Here is a 17,707-nt window from a genome sequence, read left to right on the forward strand (position 1 = left end):
ATTGAAAATACTATAGTAAAAATAAACGGCATCTCTTAAATAAACGCAACGTCTAGTGTTTGAATACTCTTGTTCTTGTTCACACAGCTACGAATACATACGTGCAGAGTTACTACCACTCTCACTCTCACTCTCACTCTCACTCTCGCTATCATCTACCGTGAGTCCGTGTACTGCATCTCTCCATGCACCCACGTAGGCCCATTGGAAAAAAAAACCGGCCTTGTTCCACAAAAAAAACTATGAATACATACATGGCGAGGCAAAGCCAACGTGCCAGAAAACGCCAACGCTAAAGTCTAGATAAAAATGTCCTTTCTGCCCCCGAAAAAAAAAACCCCTGGAAAATAAGGGTAGGCAGGGGGAAAATGAAAATCGCTATCAGAGCGTGTAAAAAAAAGGGACAGTAACGAGACGAGACGAAAGAAGGTCACCGCGAAAAAGCACCTTCAGCATCATCACCTAGGCCTCTAAATGCAATCCGCCCGTTACTTCTAAGCACCTCACAGACCGTCTCGGGGCTGAGTTCGTAGCCGCTCTTGCGCCAGCGGGCATTGAGCCAATCAGCCAGAGCATCGGCGCTGCAGCTGAATCTGCGCGTGTCCCACTCGTGCAGGATCAAGTCGATGATGGGCTGGTCGGGTAGGGGCTCTGGGTTCGGGTCTTGTAGCGGGACGGAGGCGAGCGGCATGGGGAGGGCGCGTGGGGGAAAGATGTTTTCGTATGCGGTTAGGAAGTGAAGGAGCGTGTGTTCGGTGTGTGGGCGTGACGCAATGGTCAGGCCAAAGGGCTGGCCGTTGAGTTTGAGCGCGGACAAGGGACATGCGGCGGTGGGGTAGCCAGCGGCGGCTGCGAGAGTGGGGAGGGCGGCATCGCCGGGGGCAACGATGATGTCGAGGGAGAGGCTGGTGAAGAGGTAGTCGAGGCCTTCGGGGCCGCCTGCGGTTTGGAGGTGTTGGCGGGCGGCGTTGACGTCTTCGCGCTCGGTGGTGGATTGCAGGGCGGCCATTAGGTCGTTTTGTTCTGGACATGCTGGGTGGGTTTAGTATGCATGACGGGGAGGCTGTGTGCAGGGACATACTCGGTGGTAGGCACAGTTCGGGATGTTCGAGGTTAAAATTAATGATTTCCGCCAGCGAATGTATCTTAGTAACCTTGAAATCGCGGATAAACTCTAACAAGCAGTCTTTGAACTCCGAGTCTGTAGTGTATTAGTAAAGTCATGATGATGAGAATGATAGACTTACAAACAACAGGCTCAAAGCAGTTCTTGCCATCGACGGTCAAACTCGCCTGGTTGGGCAGCTCTATAGGGTACACCACGTCGACACCCATTTCAATCATGCTGTTGACAATCGTGTCATACTTTTGTGTCTATATCACGTCAGCATGTGCGGCTTCACTCACTGGCCCAGCAAGATGCAACTTACCATGAAGCGCTCGGCGTCAGCATTAATACGCCCACTCTTCCGCCACGACTTCCAAATGGTCGGCTCGCATATGCCGATACGCAGCGTCCCGAAGTCGGGCTTAATCTTGAACGATCGATGCGGACTCTGAGCGTTTTCTTCCCTATTGGTTGGCACCATTAAGGCGTCCATGAGCGCCACGAGATCCTTTGCGGACTTGGCCTATTCAAACACTTAGCACTTGTACTAGCCAGCCACCAGACTCCAACGTACCATGCCGCCAACCGCGTCGAATGATTTGCTAAGACTGAAGATTCCGTCCATGGGGACCTGTCCCACAGTGGGCTTCAGCGCATACAGGGCTGCGCGGTTCGCCGGTGTAATGAGGGATCCAATCGTGTCTGTGCCAATAGCCAGAGTGCTGAACCCAGACGCCACGGCTACGGCTGACCCCGTTGAAGAGCCACCGGGAGCCGAAAGTTCCCAGTGTAGTTTTCGCTTTTCAATGTGCCTCGAGACATATGGCGACTGGCACTGTCCGCCGACGGCCGACCACCCCGGAGGCATCGAGGGGTTCTTGAGGCCGCAGAACTCGGTGAGGTTTGACTTGCCAATGACAATCATGCCTCGCTTGGTCAGACGGTCGACGATGGTGGCGCTCTTCTTGGGGATGCATCCGACGAAAGCATAGGAGCCTAACAGGGCTGTTAGTTCCGTCTCTCGGGCCAGGCTCGACTACACATGCACGTACCGACCGTGGTGTCCATTCCCAGTTTCTGGTCCGTCATGATGCTGTCCTTGAGCACAATGGGGATGCCATGCAGCGGGCCGCGTATCTTGCCCCGCGCACGCTCTTCATCCAGCCGGCGTGCCATCTTCAGCAGTTCGTGTTTTGGCGCGACGGAAATCAGGGCTCGCAGCTGGCGGCCTCTTCGGTTGTGCAGGCCAATCTCCTTGAGGTACAGCTGGACTATCTGCACGCTTGTAATCGCCTGTGCGTTGAGAAGCTCCGACAGCTCAAAGGCGGTGACGGTGAGGGGGTCAAAGTCGGGGAGCCATGTGTCGTCAGCCGACGAGGTGGAGGAAGTCTTGGGCGAGGCATTGCTCCTCTCGCGGGCGTGGTGCGGGGCGGAATTGGCCGTGCCGGGCGAGAGGGCGGTTTTCAGGAACTTGAAGACTCTGGGCATGGCTTCGTGGGGGTGCAGCGGTGCGCGAGTCGGCGTCACGTGGGGGGAGGACGTGCCCCGTGGGGAAGCAGAGGGTGAGTGTCAGTGTCAAGATGGCGATGCGGCGATCTGGCTGCACAAGGCAGATGGGGGGGATGGATGCGGGCGGCGACGAGGGGCTTTGGTTGCAAGATGAGCCCGGAGAGGCGAGCGGCGGCGGACGAGATGGCGACTACGTAGGGCGTGCAAGGGACGCGGGCTCAGCTACAGTATTATGAAGAGGTGCGCGGCGCACATGCAGTGCTTCCAGAGGGCGTGAGTGGCTGCGACGATGATGCTTCGTGCTGACTCGAGCAGCTAAACGGTGGGCGTCGGACATGGTGGTCGAGGGCTGCACTAAGCCGTGGGTTGGTATACGGCCTGTCGCCAATCGAAGAAACTCATGCCGTTGTTTTATGCCAGGCGTTGCTCTGATTCGGACACGGCTCCGGGACAGCCAGCTGATGCATGCACACGCACACGCACACATATATACTTTACCCGGCGCGCAGGGCCGCTCCAGCTCCAGCTCCAGCGTCAAATGCATCGTGGCTGCTTGCCTGGTCTTGTCTGTCTTGGTCTGCTTCCATGCCTTCCGGCGCGGCTGTGCGTCGTGCGCCTGGGCCTGGCAGCACGCATCCAGACAGCCAAACTAACTTTGTGCGACGAGGCCATCGACACGAGACACGAGGCGCAACCCTCCCCCTGGCCCGCATCCTGCGCAGCCCGACGAGATATCACCATGTATCCATCCATCCATGTATGCATGTATGTCTATCTAGCATGTATTGCTATCGGGCCAGCAGTGCGGGGGATCGACTCTCGGCATGTCCCCATTCTGCCACCCGCCCCTCGCACGACTCGTGGGCACTGCATGGTACCTACATGCGTCCAGACATACGTACATGATGATGCTATCCGGCTTACCTGGACCCGTGTGCAGCATCCCCTCGAGAGAAGAACCCCCCCTCCCCCCGTTTCGGGCAAAGTCAGCCACGCGGAACGGCCTGCGCCGTGGAACTCTGGTAGAATCCGGCTGGTGCCGCATGGTTCGCGACCAGCTCCCTGGCCTTTCCAGGTGCCGTCGGCCGGTCAGGCGCGCGCTCAGAACAGCTGCTAGCCCCCCTTTTGTACTTGCAATATCAGTGTCGTCGCCACACTGCACACATGTAGATTGCGCGCGGGGCTGCCACCAGCTGCTTTTTGATCAACTGACGCACCGCTGCCATACGCCACCTGCACTTACACTTCCTTACTTAGCCCGTTCGCCTTCGTCGTCTTGCGCAATCTCAGGCCACGCCATGCCATGCATCAAGCTGCAGGAGCACCAAAAGTAAATACTACACGCTACAATATACACGGCCCACAAACTTTCCTATAGGCTGCATTTTCCATGTCGCGTGGCATCGTCCACTAGCCTCTACAAAAAGCACCCTCCTAGCCTGCCCAGCCCTGTCATTACACGTTTCAACCACCCCCCCACCACAAACCAAACCCGCTTCTAGAACGTCGTCGTCGCTAGCCTGCTGGCTGCGTTTTTCGCATCAATGCGATCGTCGTCCTCTTCAATCCCTTGCTGGCTGCCCGCTTTGCTTGTTGCACGCTTCCGCCCGTTGATCGAATCCTCGTCGTCCTCGTCCACCTCGGGAAGTGGAGCCGCAAAGCTTCCGCTGACACTGCGATTGAGCCCATCGCCCGGTCGCCGTGGCACCCCCGACCATGCATCGCCCTTTGGTCCTTGCGAGCTGGCCATGGACGCGCGTCGCTGTGCTGGATGCGCCTCACGACCCAGGCGCGAGAGTCCACCGCTGCCATCAATTGCGCGAATGTCTGGCCGGACAGACTCGAGCGTAGCCAGCGTGCGTCGCTCCGCCTCAATCTGGCGAACCACATATTCCCGGATTGCCTGCCGCATGTCCTGTGTCGTCCGGTCAAACCATCGTCGCTGTTCTTGCAGAAGATTCGCCGTAACCCGCTGCGCCTTTTGCGTCAGGTACTGCTCATGACTCCTCGCCTCATCCAAAGCAGCAATTGCTTCATCCACCTTGTCTCGCTTCACGCTCGAGCTGGCCTTCAGCCGGTCAGCCGCAGACAGCTTGGACCGCGTTGCTGATTGTGCTTGCAGCAACTCACGCAACAGAATATGGCGATTCGTCAAAGTTTCTTTTGCAATAAAGGCGTCGCTGCTGTGGTACTGCAGTGGGTCGCCAAGAGTCGTCGCCTCTACTGTTCCCTGAGCAGCATGAAAGTCGCCCGTAGCCTGGATGATTTTCCCCAGTTTCTTGTATGCGTGAGCCAGGCCGACGTGTGTCTCTTGCACTTGGAGTGCTGCAAACTTGGCACCAAGATCAGACTCGGCAACCCCAAGACCTATCCAAATTAGCCATGTGCCCCATGTGACGTGTTTCAAAACCACCCACTTCGTCGGTGCTTCACCACCTTTTCCAGCTTCTGCTCGGCCTCCATTGTGCCGAGGTAGAAAGCCTTGACCACCGGTCGTGCTGCAGCGAGTTCTGGCGTGTCGTCTGGTGGCGGCGCAAACTGCTTAATCATCTTGCGGCGCACGCCAGTCGCCGGCTGCTTCCTCCGCACCACGGGGCTGTAGCCAAAGTCGCTCTCCACGAAGAAGACCATCTCCTCGTCGCGTATGAGTATCTCGTTGCTGCACACAATGTTGAGCCACCGCTGCATCGACATCTTCAGCCGCGCCTCGTCTTCATCCGTCCCAGCGCCTGCCGACGTCGTTGCTGGCGGCACTGCAGGCACAATAGCTTCAGGACATGCCGAAATGAGGTGCTCGCCGAGCTTTACGAATTCAGAGTGTAGGCGTCGCACATCGCGAAATTGCGTCGTTCGAAACTTGGGGAGATTGGTCTGCACATTAAAGTTAGCATGACCCCACGCCTACGTGCAGCTATTCGCAAATGGGCATGAGCAGATAGCAAGGCAGCCTTGTGACCAGACAGCAGCGCGCTGGAGGGACCAAGTCTACCTTGATCCAGTCTTCAATGTCCCGCACCTCGCGAAAGCGTACATCGGCCACGTTGGGTTTGCGGAGACGTACGTAGACATCGAATCGAAGGATCGGGTCCTTCTTGCCGTTCCGCTCAAGTCCTGTAACCTTGGCCTGAAGCTTATACTGCTGCTGCTGCTGCTGCTGTCGCTGTGGCCTGGTGCCATGGTACCTTTGTGGCTGTTGTCCGGGTTGGCCCTGGGGCGGTGGTTGAGGTGATCGAGGCGCGTCCTGGCCGTGCGTCTGTTGTTGCTCTGCATGGTCGCCATTCTCAGGCGCTGTGCCCGGCCGGCTTTGCGCATCCTGGTCACCTAGGTAGCCGTACTGCTCGCTGTTCTCGCCATATGGCGAAGCCTGCGCAGGTAGCGGGGGCGACGGAATGTCGCTGGTCGGAGGCGGGCCGAATGAAGTCCGGTGAGCATGAGGTGACGAAGCCCATGGATCGCTGTCGACAGGATGGTCGGGATCGTGAGCACTGTAATCCATGGCGGTGGGCAGTGAATTGAAGCTTCGGACGGTTGCGACTAGCTGCGGAGTGATGCGATGATGTCGCTCCCATGCCCTGCCTTGATCTTAGCCGAGCTAGGCAAGGCGCAAACCATTACATTCTGCTCGTCACGTGCAATTTTCAGACACACCACCTCTTGCATTACCACCGCACTGCGCAATCTTTGGCATGATCGCCGCCTGGATGTGGTGTGCCCGTCGAGTCGTACGGCCCAATGTGAAGACTCCTCGCCGCCTGCTGTCGACCCAGGCGCCTCAGCATGATCTACTCTCCAAAGCAACCCGCAACATTGGCATCATTGCCCATATCGATGCAGTAAGTTGCATCTTCTGCCTTGGTGAAATTGATGCTGACTGAAATAGGGAAAAACTACTACAACTGAGCGCATGCTCTACTACAGCGGCGTTACCCGTAGAATTGGAAGTATGTGAGCTGCAAGTACTATGTTTCCCAACCCCACGCCTGGTTATCGAGTCAATTCAATTGGTTATGATTTGCTTATGCGTATTTCCTTGTTGGCTTTGTATAGCCACTAACCACCTCTAGATGTCGATGAAGGATCAACAGTAACCGACTTTCTTCCGGCCGAGAGAGCAAGAGGAATCACCATTCAATCTGCGGCCATCACTTTCCACTGGCCTCCCCTACCGCCCAGTAATCAGCCAACACCTTCCCTACCGCAATTGCCAGCATCATTCGACAACATCCTCAGGTCTTCAACATCTCACAATATCAACCTCATCGACACACCAGGCCATGCGGACTTCACTTTTGAAGTACTTCGATCGCTGCGTGTCTTGGATGGTGCCGTGTGTATCCTTGACGGCGTAGCAGGAGTTGAAGCCCAGACGGAGAAGGTATGGACGCAGGCTGGGCATTACCATATCCCCAGGATCATCTTCGTCAACAAGCTAGACCGTGTCGGCGCCGCCTTTTCAAGAACTGTCAAAGAAATTGGTACCAGACTGCGCGGATGGCCTGCTGTGTGCCAAATCCCTTGGTGGCAGGGCGGCAATGGCGACTTTGTGGGGGTTGGAGATGTCATCAACCTCCGCGGCATGCTCTGGCAAGCAGGTGGAGACGGACGAGACGTCAAAGCTGTGAGTCTCGAAGAGCTGGAAACGATCGACAAGAGCTTTGTGGCCGAAATCAAGAAAGCAAGAGTAGCCCTCGTCGAGACATTGAGTGAGCATGATGATGTAATGGTGGAGCATTTTCTCGAACAAGACGAAGACCATCTGGCTATCTCGGGCATCCAAATCATGCAGTCTCTCCGGCGCGTCGTATTGCAAGCCCCACAAGGAGTCATTCCAGTGTTTGCTGGTGCCTCGTTTCGCAATATTGGCGTTCAGCCACTGCTTGACAGTGTCGTCGATCTCCTCCCGTCACCCCTCGAACGTCCCGACCCCGAGATTGCCATTACGAATCAGAGCAGCACTCTTGCTGCCCTTCTCAACTCGGCATCTGCAGCATCCACCAAGTCCACCAAGCCGGCAAAGAAACAGGACAAACGAACTGGTGAACTTGCTATCGCTGAGGTCAAGAACCTGGCCGCGTGTGCCCTGGCATTCAAGGTTGTCAACGATGCCAAACGGGGCGTTTTGGTCTATGTGCGCGTCTACTCTGGCTCCATCGATCGCGGTGCAACACTGTACAACACCAATCTGGCTGTTGCCGAACGTGCACCCCGTCTCTTGAAGATGTACGCCAATGATGCAGTCGAAGTAGACAGTATCGGTGCTGGCCAGATCGGCGTCATCACTGGACTCAAGCATGCCAGAACGGGCGACACACTGATTGTATACCGAGGATTACAGATGAAAGGCACCCCGTCTGGCGGCTTGAACACGCTGCAACTCCGACCTATTGCCGTCCCGCCGCCAGTCTTCTTTACCAGTATCGAACCGCATAGTTTGAGCGAGCAAAAACATGTTCAAGAAAGCCTTGCTATATTGTTGCGCGAAGACCCAAGCCTGCACCTCTCAGTCGACGAAGAGTCTGGGCAAACCCATCTAGCAGGCATGGGCGATTTGCATCTCGAGATCGCGCGAGACAGACTGCTAAACGACTTCAAGGCCAAAGCAAGAATCGGCAAGATTGAGATTGGATATAGGGAAACCATCACAATCTCCACAGAGCCATTTACATATACTCTCGACAAGCCGATTGCCGGAAAGCAAGTCAAAGCCATGGCCACCGCTTCGGTGGAATCCATTGACGACGGCACCGTCATGACCAGTTCCCTGCAGGACGCACAGGAAATCCAAGACAGCCCCTTTGAAACGACATACAAGCTCCCGGACAACAACACCTTGTATATTTCCCACCCGCACCTCTCTTCCCACGACTCTGCAAGCCACAAGAACCAGATCCCGCCACACCTCTCGCTCCCAGGCATCCTGCACTCGATGCAAGCCGGCGCTTCAGCAGCGCTCGCCCGCGGACCCTTCAACGGCTTCCCGGTGGCCAACACCCGCGTGACCATCGCTCTCGACGCGAAGGCCCAGCTCTTCCCGGAAACAACACCGACCGCTATCTCCATGGCTGCGCGAGCCGCCGTAGGAGCAAGTCTAAGAGCCGCGTGTGATGCAGCGCCCGCAGCCCTCCTAGAGCCCGTAATGAACGTGACGATATTCGTAAACGAAAAGTCGCTCGGCGCAGTCGTGCAGGACATTTCGTCGTCGCGCGGTGGGCAAGTCCTCTCACTGGACGGTACAGAATCATCGTCCAACAGCGCTGACGACGAGCTTCCGCGCATCGACCCTGCGCTCATCTACACGCCTCCGGATCCGTTTAGCTCTGGCACCGGCGACGTGGGCGCCAGTGTTGCAGATAGCCAGCGGCAGATTGTAGCGCGGGTGCCGCTGAAAGAGATGGTGGGTTATCTGAATCACTTGCGGGCTTTGACGGGGGGGAGGGGCACGTTTGTCATGAGTGTGGATGGGTTTGAGAAGATGGCGAGTCAGAGGCAGAAGGAGGTGCTTGATGCGTTGCGCGAGTTTTAGTGAGAAATGTGATGTGGGAATAGTGTAAAATGTATAGTTAGGTAGCCATCTCCTCGGCTTGAATCCATCTCTTGTAAATGCGTGGCGTGGCGTGTCGTGTCGTGGTGTCTGTCGTACATGGTGGCTGTGAAAGAAACAAGGTGAGGGATGAGTTTTCAAATCAGAGTAAAAATGCAACGGCATGGTGAAGGTGAAATGAACGAGATAATCTAGCCATGCAAACGGAAGGAAAAGGTAAAACAACGCATCCCAGCTATCTCTCTTCTGCTCGCCTCCCTCGCAGCAAAAGCAACTCGCTCCATGCCAAGCGCATTGAAACCCTCCAGTCGACATCAACGAAATAGCAGCACACGCATATTTGCTATTCCCAAACTCTTATACTTTTGTACTTCTTACCTCGACCTCAGCCCAAGCCCAAATCTCCACTCGACGCACCTCAAGCCAACCCATCCACCACAATGAACTACGCCACAACCATCATCCTAAGCATAACCCTGATAACGCTTTTCTGCTGCCTCCTCGGCTGGTGTCTCATGAACAGCTGCCGACGCGTCATCACCGCCGAACTGTACGACTTGTCGTACCAGCGGGATCTCGAGGCGGCGACGGGCACGGCGAAGAGCAGCAGTAATGGTAGTAAGGCGGCGGGTAGTGGGAATGGAGGTGGTGGAGTGCAGGGTTAAGAGAGGGGGCGTAGTATGACAGGACATGAGAGAGGGAGGGGGGTGGAAGTGGGGTGTGGGATGTGGATACTTGGGTGTGTGTGTGTGTGTGTGTGTATGGGGGAAGGGATACCGGGGATGTGGATGTGGATGTGGATACGAACACGCAGGGCAGATGTGAAGCGAAGGCATTTACAGCAGCGACACAACGAACCCGAACGGAACAGGATAGGATATGCTAGGACAGGATAAATACCCCATGTCGTGGGACGTGGAACCACGCATTTATAGTGTGTTTGTCGCGGGAGCACATGCGTGGTACGGGGTTATCCGATGGCAGTCAACGGGTGTGCTGGGTAGCTTGCAGGGTGAGCGAAGGAGAATGCAGAATAACGATATCGAATGGCTGAATGGCTGCGAGGATATTGCAACCAAGTGAGCTGGGCAGGTCGGGTGTTTCGGCTTGGAATTAGTGGCTGGGAGAAGGATAGCTGGCATGGTTACACGGCGAAGAGGGAAATGTTTGCTGCACACTATATTTTCGCTCGATAAAGGCAGGATTATCAGAGCTGTGTGGCTGAGAGAATTCAACTACTTACTGTGGGCGGTTACTTAAATTGCGGTGCTGTTTTCATTACCTTTTCTGCATTACTTCGAGTCTTTTTGCTTGCTCACGTGCGGAGACTCATGCCGAGCGGTCTCCTATGACGACTACCAACTTCATTATCGCACTCGTGTTTGCGGGCCTGTTTGGCTCTGCTTTTATCCTCCTTGCTTTGTGGTGTATCCACAGTTATGTTCATCGATGCTGTCTGGATATTGAGCACTGGTTCCAGGCATTGTTCTCTCATGTATCGAGGCCCCCGCCAGTTGTGTATGTTGAAAAGCAAGAACGGTCACATTCGAAGCATCGGTCTCAGTCCAGAAGAAGCGAGAGAGAAAGACGGGTTGAACGCTGGCAAACCCCGAGATATCACGGGAATTGGGGTCGTGGATACGAGCAAACGAGGAAGCAGAATGTAGAATGGCCAAGGCAGAGGGACGTGGAGATGGCGAGATCACCAATGCAGCTCTCTGCTCCTCTGCAACCACAGCAACTGCCGTATGGACAGTCATATCATCCTCCGTTGGGGTGGCCTGATCAGGCGCGGAATATGCAGCCACAGGGTGCTCATCCTGCAGTTCCCTTTGCCATGCAATCAGCAATACCCCAGCCACCGCTTCCTCAAATCGCAATCAACATGGCGGGGCCTGTCCAGTATCCACCTCGATACCAGCCGCAAAGGGGTTCTCTGGACTGGCAACCATATCATGAACCCGGCGGTTCCGGAGCGGCTATAGCAAATCAGCACAAGAGTAGCTCAGCCAAGGCCTCCTCGGCTGCAAAGCAAGCGCGCCGAGCGGAAAAAGTCGATTACATCCACATCTGTGATGAATACCCGCCCATGGTGCTGGAAGCGCTCAGGAAAGCAGCCCCACGATCTCCCACATCTTCGTCATCACCAAGCTCGAGTGATGTATCCGGCACCACACAGGAGGTACCACGGACCAGTGTTCCCTGTGCCACGCCCAATTTGGCGAAAAACTCGCGTCTATCTCCATAACATCCCCACGTGGCGGCACGCGGAACGGATGTGTGAAGTTGACATCTCCGGCCGTGGACAGAAACCAATGGACGGGGACGTGGTGTAGATACTCAAGTCAGATATGCATTATGTATGCCATTTAGTAACCGTGGAAACAATGGGCGAGCAGGAGCGAGCAACCCCGACTTTGTACTTGTTTTGATTCGTGGCTCTGCCATTATCACTGGGTGAAAAAAATGGATGCTGACACCTACACTTGTGGTGTAGGTTTTGACCCACTATAGCCCAGGTATGTCAGCTGTGGGTTGCTCAGAGGAGGAACGGAAAGGACGGTAGCTTAGGTGCGCATCTCCATCTAGAACGACATGGTCAACGGACAAAGCATCGCAAGCGGAATCGGGACGATGAAACGCCTTCAAAAAATAAGAGGGGCAGATTGTAGGGGTTGTGTGGAATAAGCAACCGGACGACGGCGGACAGAAGAATGGATCGTCGGAGCTGAAAGCAGCGAGTCGAATTTGGCGTGTTCTAGAAGAAATGTTGCGCTACCGCTACCGCTACCCAGCCATGCCGGATCCGTTGGTGGAGCAAGCTTGGCTTCGCACCAGAGATGGAGGAGGAGATGATCATTTTTATCAAGGAGACCGTCTCGGAAGCCGTCGGGGGCCGGCAGTGGCGCTTACCCTAAAGCTTCTTTGATGGCAAATTCGCCTGTGGCTCGGGCCTTGAGCACGAGCGCGCTTATGCTTATGCCGTCAAGAAACGTAAAGTGTGCTTGAACGAGTGTGCGCAGGGGCCAGCGGGTGAGATTCAGCTATGGATGGCTGACAGGATAGGATTGTGTTGCGAGTATTAGCACATCCCACCCATCCCACACACTGTCACTGTACATATGTATGTAGGCGCAGGGTGGGGTGGCTGTGCAGGTGACCGTTACCAAGGCTGGCGTTGATTCATGTGGTTGCAGGATGCGCGTCCATGGGTCGCATCAGGCCAGCGCTGGAAGCGATTGGAGTATGTTTGGTCGGAGGGAGAGGCGGGAGAGCGGTGGTGAGGCGGTGGCTTATCGATAGACGTGGGCGTATAGCAGAGGCCGCTGTGGCTGCACTATTAGGGCGCGTCGTCGTATAAAATTGCCGCTAGCCGTCGGTCCTTTGGAAAACGGCCGAGCCTTGTTGGTGTCGTTCAGGAGGCCGAGGATCATGGTCAGCCACCAGGTGTGCCTGGTGATGGGGGTGCCTGGGCGCAGCAGCGGCTGGATGCCTGCAGCTGGTGAGGGCATCGAGGCTGTCTGGCTGTCGCCGTCTTGATCATCGTCGCCGTCGCCGTCGTCGTCGCTGTCGTCGTCATCGCCATGCCGCAGGAGGCTGCTGCGCCATGGTGGTGGTGTTGCCGCCCATGGATGGGTGCAGGTAAGTAGCCAGATGTACAGTAAGTACTGTAAGCAAGTACAGTAAGAATGGAGTCGAGGTTGGGCAGGGTCAGGCGGCATTATTGTTACTATACTAGTGCTAGTGAGCCTTCTCCACCCTCGGACCCTGCGTGAGGGCTGACCCCGACCTAAGGCACATGCGAATTGCGCGTCGCATTCGGGCCCTCGCAACCACACGCCCTCGACTCGCTGGCCGGCTTGGTCGCTGTCTGACTTTTGTGCTGCCCTGCCGCCCTTTCTCACCATCGTCACTCCTTCGCCCCTCCTCGCCTCCGCCTCCGCCTCCGCCTCCACCTGCGTTGCGCCCCTCTCGATCCATCGCCGCCCCGTTCTTCGCTTGATGGCGCTGCTGCCGACCACCTGCCGGGCCCCTTTCACCACCCCCCCAAGCCAATCCTTCCGATGCTCAAACCAACCCGCCCCCCCGTACACCGCTACGAGCTGCTGCCGCGACAGTCCGACGACGACTTCGATGCCCATCTCGAGCCCTTGGCCGCGACAACGCCGCCGCCCCGGCCATCGTGGCTTGCCCGTCTGACCAGGCCCTTTAGCAATGTCAACAAGTTATCGGAGCGAGCCGTCTACGCCCACTATGTCACCCCGCGCCGCCGAAAACGATCCGTCCTGCGACTCATCTACTACACCGTATTCTCGATACCGTATATATTACTATTCCTTGTGCTGATCACGGGCATTTTCTTCCCCAGCTACACGGTCCGCCCGCCGCACTACGACGAATTGCGAAAGCGCGCAACCACCACCGGCAAGGCCAATCCCTACAACGAAAAGGTCTTCATTGCTGCTGCGCTGGCTGAGAAGAAGGGCGACCTGACCTCGGGCGCATGGGGCAACGAGGTGCTTCAGCTCGTCAACCTGTTGGGCCCCGAGAATGTGCACCTGAGCATCTACGAGGACAACGCCGACCCCGTCACAAAGCAGTCGTTGATCGCGTTCCGCAAAAAGGTCAAATGTACGCACTCTCTTCTCCGCGATCCTGGGCCCCACTGACTGACCCATTAGGCAACTCGACAATCGTAGCCGAAGATCTCGACCTCGCTTCTCTGCCCCATGTTACACTGCCGAACGGTGAGGAACGCCTTAAACGTATAGCGTTCCTTGCAGAGGTACGCAACCGCGCCTTGGCACCAATCGATGAGCACGGTGTGCGGTTTGACAAAGTTCTCTATCTCAACGACGTCAACTTTGACCCGGTCGAAGCTGCCCAGCTCCTCTTTGCAACCAACATCGATGCCACCGGGCGCGCAGACTACGCTGCAGCATGTGCCGTTGACCACATCATGCCCTTCAAGTTCTACGACCGCTTTGCCACACGCGATTTCGACGGCATGGTGACTGGCCTGCCTTTTTTCCCATGGTTCACTAGTGCGGGTACAGCCATTAGCAGGAACGATGTGCTCGAGGGCAGGGACGCTGTGCGGGTACGAAGCTGCTGGGGCGGCATGATCGCTTTTGAAGCAAAGTGGTTTCAAGCCGGGACCCGAGTTCAATCAGATCCTGCGGATCCACAGAGCCAGTCGCCTAACACCGAAGTGGCCCCTCTCCGGTTCCGCCAATACAATGAGACCTACTGGGAAGCGTCCGAGTGCTGTCTGATCAACGCCGATCTGCAGTATCTCATGTTTGGAAAAGGCAGACCTGCAGAGTCCAGGATATACATGAATCCGTTTGTGCGCGTGGCCTACGACGAAAAAACATTGAGCTGGCTCTCTTTGGTTCGTCGACCGGAACGTCTCTATGCCCCAATCCACAACATCCTTAACTACTTTGTTGGATTCCCCGAGATCAAATCGCGCTTTGGCGAAGAGCCTGGCCAAGTCGTTACGGACAAGGTCTGGGTCTACGATGATCCGGTGGCCGCCTTTGCACCAAATGCGACCGAGGCACAGCTTGCGGGGCATTATGTCGAACAAACTCGAACGGCAGAAGCCGGTGGTTATTGTGCCGGGCCTAATCTGCTCGTCATCAACGAGAAGCCCGAACACGGCCCCGGGTCATGGAGTAAGATTTTCATTCCGAGGCCGCCGACCCACTGAGCTTTTGGACTACAGCCATGGACTACGACTTTATATTCTTCCCTTCATCTTGAAACTGAGCGTTCTTTTTCCTTTTGTCATGCATAGCGTAACGGTGAGATGGCGTTTTTGTCTGTGGCCTGGTGGCTTTCTTTATCGCCATGGTAGCTGTTTGAACGAAGGCGATGACCTCCGGCTGCACAAAGCAAGCTGGTCGAGGAATGCGCAAGTTATCGTTTTGTAATTGACAGTTGAGCTCGTTCCGACGGATATGTTGTAGCTAGAGATTTTCCACATGTCTCGCGGCACCCCGTGGGAATCGTCGATAGTTAAGTCTCGATACCCAACAAACTATTATTTTGCCAGTCAGACTTCCCCACGTCACGAGTCGTGTCATATGGTGCTACCACGTGCAGCCAAGTACTGCCAATAACGTTTGCCCACCATCCAGTAGTACATGGTACAAATATGTCTACTAACCTCACCGCTCCAGGTCCTTCTCTGGCTAATGAAAACAAACAAACAAGCATTGCCTGGACGTCTCGCGGCTGGTGGTGAGGAGTACTGAGGGCTGGACCAATGACGACACGCGTGTATCAGATCTTTTGCCAAGCCGCTAGCCCAAAATCTCATACCTGCAAGATGCGCGCTAGGAGGCCAACACGGTGCGAAAGTCACGCCTCATCTGACCACAAGGGCTCCTTTCATGTGTTTACAAACCTCACCTTCTTATCGCTTCGCCGCGTCCGCCCCAATCGCCTGTGAAATCCCGCGGCTATTCCTCACCAGCCCGCTTGAGATACAGATTCGACCGAGGATTCGGTAAAACGACGTCATCCCGGACAAGACCTGCAGGAACATCATGGTCCTCGACAATGATACCCGCGGCTGGATCATGACCGCCGTCAGTGGCATCGGTATGTTTGACGGGTGCGAAGAGCTGCAGCCCCATCTTCTTCTGCTGGCCGAAAACGAAGCTAACGCCGACACAGCATGTACTTTTGGAGGTGAGGTCATATCCGTCTTCAACCCTCTCCTGCCGCGGTCGCTTGTGCAGCTTTAGCGGGGAATCCAAACTCTAACAACCACCTCAGCTTCGATAATATGTGTCGACCTTATTATTCGCCAGTTTCCTGGCAAGAAGAATTTCAAAATAGAGCAGAGCAATGCATTCCTCTCAGCCGGACTGAGTCTTTCTTTTGGCGTCATGGTAAGTATCACCACAACCTAGCTCACGTCGTTCATCCACTGATCCCGTGTCCAGATCTTTTCATCTTTGTATAGTATGTTGCCCTCAGCAAAAAGGTATCTAACAAAGGGTGGCATGTCACCAAGACAGGCAATATTAGCAATGGTTGCATGTTTTCTGATTGGTGCTTTTGGCATCTCTGTCCTCTCTGGCATTCTGCACAAGTACATTCCGCATTCAGTCGTGGACTGCGACGACGAGCACGGCGATGAAGAACAGGCAAAGCATGGAGAAGACCATGGCCACGTGCATGGACCGATGCAGGAACATCAACCCGGATTGCCGCAAGCAGAAGCACGCCACGAACATTTCGCATTCGGACCCAGCAGCGAGACTTCGAATGGTAACGTCTCACAGAGACCGTCGTTGCACCAATCCATCTCGTCCAAGGTAGCAAAGCTGGTTTCTGGAGCCGAGAAGCCATGCCATCAGAATGAAAATGGAGAGTGCTACGGCGATTTCTGCGAGATACGACCTACGCGCTTGCAGTCGAGGAAATCTCTGGCCAGCCTAAGCGCCTCACGATCATCCGGTGCGATCAGGAATCAGAGCTCGCAGGCACCACATGACCGACGTACCGAATTGGAAAATGTTGATGAGACGACGCCTTTGATCCCCTCGAAATCCCTCCCAGCCACCCTAGAAAACTCCGTCGCTAGCCTACCGCCTACAAACAGCCACGCCAATGCAAACGCCAGGCACATCACCCCGACGCACAAACACAGCCGCAGTTCCTCGATATCCTCGGTAGCATCGCATGATTCCCATGGCCACAGCCACCACCACGCCCATGACCTATCCCAATCTCAACACCACCACCACGTCCCCACCAACGTCTTTCTGTCGCTCGGCCTGCAGACCAGTACCGCAATCGCACTGCACAAGATCCCCGAGGGCTTCATCACATATGCTACCAACCACGCGAATCCGACTCTCGGCTTCTCCATCTTCCTCGCCCTCTTCATCCACAACATCACCGAGGGCTTTGCCCTCGCTCTCCCCCTATACCTGGCCATCCACTCTCGCTGGAAAGCCATGCTCATCTCAACCGTCCTCGGAGGCATAAGCCAGCCCTTGGGTGCCGCCGTCGCCGCACTGTGGTTCAAAATCCAAGGCAAGGGACGAGACAGCGGCGTCGAAGACCCAGAAATGGACACCATTTACGGATGCATGTTTGCCCTTACGGCTGGCATCATGGCCATGGTCAGCCTGCAGTTGCTCGGCGAAAGCTTGGATTTGACAAATAGCCGCCGCCTGTGCTTTGTCAGTGCCTTTGCCGGCATGGGTATCCTGGGTTTGAGCAGTGCGCTTACCGCATAGCAAATGTATATATCCATGAAAAGACAATGTACTTACAATGAAGGTCATGAAAATACGAAAAGGGAAATGGATTTGAACGTGTTGGATAAAGGGAGTTTTTTTGGGTAATCAAGGAAGTATATGATTGCAAAGATGGAAACAACAAAGCTTACATACAAACACACTTGGAAAGGCAAGGCGTTTTTTTTTGGTTGGTTGGTCTTGTTGTCTTGCATCAGCGAGCATTATAGAAGTTGTTGTTGTTGTTCTTCTTCTTGCTCTTCGTCTTGTAGATTTCGAGAGCTT

The 17,707-nt window shown here is 55.4% G+C and overlaps 5 protein-coding genes across 5 annotated transcripts; 3 read left to right on the forward strand and 2 right to left on the reverse strand.

Moving 5' to 3' along the window:
- Positions 1–74: 74 nt before the first annotated feature.
- On the reverse strand, positions 75–2,596 carry SETTUDRAFT_180605 (uncharacterized protein; the record flags this gene model as incomplete). The annotated part of the gene is made up of 6 exons (XM_008030984.1): positions 75–1,032; positions 1,082–1,201; positions 1,248–1,374; positions 1,431–1,631; positions 1,683–2,104; positions 2,161–2,596. The coding sequence occupies 6 exons, from the start codon at positions 2,594–2,596 to the stop codon at positions 431–433; spliced, it is 1,908 nt and encodes a 635-aa protein (XP_008029175.1). The 3' UTR covers positions 75–430.
- A 1,453-nt stretch (positions 2,597–4,049) lies between these two features.
- SETTUDRAFT_164838 (uncharacterized protein) lies at positions 4,050–6,116 on the reverse strand (the record flags this gene model as incomplete). The annotated part of the gene is made up of 3 exons (XM_008030985.1): positions 4,050–4,984; positions 5,035–5,488; positions 5,679–6,116. The coding sequence occupies 3 exons, from the start codon at positions 6,111–6,113 to the stop codon at positions 4,116–4,118; spliced, it is 1,758 nt and encodes a 585-aa protein (XP_008029176.1). The 3' UTR covers positions 4,050–4,115.
- Positions 6,117–6,300: 184 nt separating this feature from the next.
- Positions 6,301–9,165, forward strand: SETTUDRAFT_120273 (uncharacterized protein; the record flags this gene model as incomplete). Its single annotated transcript, XM_008030986.1, has 3 exons — positions 6,301–6,450; positions 6,498–6,558; positions 6,682–9,165. 3 exons carry the CDS (start codon positions 6,304–6,306, stop codon positions 9,138–9,140), a joined length of 2,667 nt encoding a protein of 888 aa, XP_008029177.1. The 3' UTR covers positions 9,141–9,165.
- A 1,310-nt stretch (positions 9,166–10,475) lies between these two features.
- SETTUDRAFT_180608 (uncharacterized protein) lies at positions 10,476–11,406 on the forward strand (the record flags this gene model as incomplete). The annotated part of the gene is made up of 1 exon (XM_008030987.1): positions 10,476–11,406. The coding sequence occupies exon 1, from the start codon at positions 10,507–10,509 to the stop codon at positions 11,404–11,406; it is 900 nt and encodes a 299-aa protein (XP_008029178.1). The 5' UTR covers positions 10,476–10,506.
- Positions 11,407–13,209: 1,803 nt separating this feature from the next.
- Positions 13,210–17,694, forward strand: SETTUDRAFT_173072 (glycosyltransferase family 69 protein). The gene is made up of 4 exons (XM_008030988.1): positions 13,210–13,790; positions 13,841–14,770; positions 15,948–16,063; positions 16,118–17,694. The coding sequence occupies exons 1-4, from the start codon at positions 13,223–13,225 to the stop codon at positions 17,420–17,422; spliced, it is 2,919 nt and encodes a 972-aa protein (XP_008029179.1). The 5' UTR covers positions 13,210–13,222; the 3' UTR covers positions 17,423–17,694.
- The last annotated feature ends 13 nt before the right edge of the window (positions 17,695–17,707 follow it).

The sequence above is a fragment of the Exserohilum turcica genome (genome assembly GCF_000359705.1).
Source record: "Exserohilum turcica Et28A unplaced genomic scaffold SETTUscaffold_5, whole genome shotgun sequence".
NCBI classification, from domain to species: Eukaryota; Fungi; Ascomycota; class Dothideomycetes; order Pleosporales; family Pleosporaceae; genus Exserohilum; species Exserohilum turcicum.

Coding starts and splice junctions, on each gene's coding strand:
- SETTUDRAFT_173072 (XM_008030988.1), top strand. CDS start 13,223: ATGCTCAAACCAACCCGCCCCCCCGTACACCGCTACGAGCTGCTGCCG. Junction 13,791..13,840: donor GTTCCGCAAAAAGGTCAAAT/GTACGCACTCTC, acceptor CTGACCCATTAG/GCAACTCGACAATCGTAGCC. Junction 16,064..16,117: donor GTCTTTCTTTTGGCGTCATG/GTAAGTATCACC, acceptor TCCCGTGTCCAG/ATCTTTTCATCTTTGTATAG.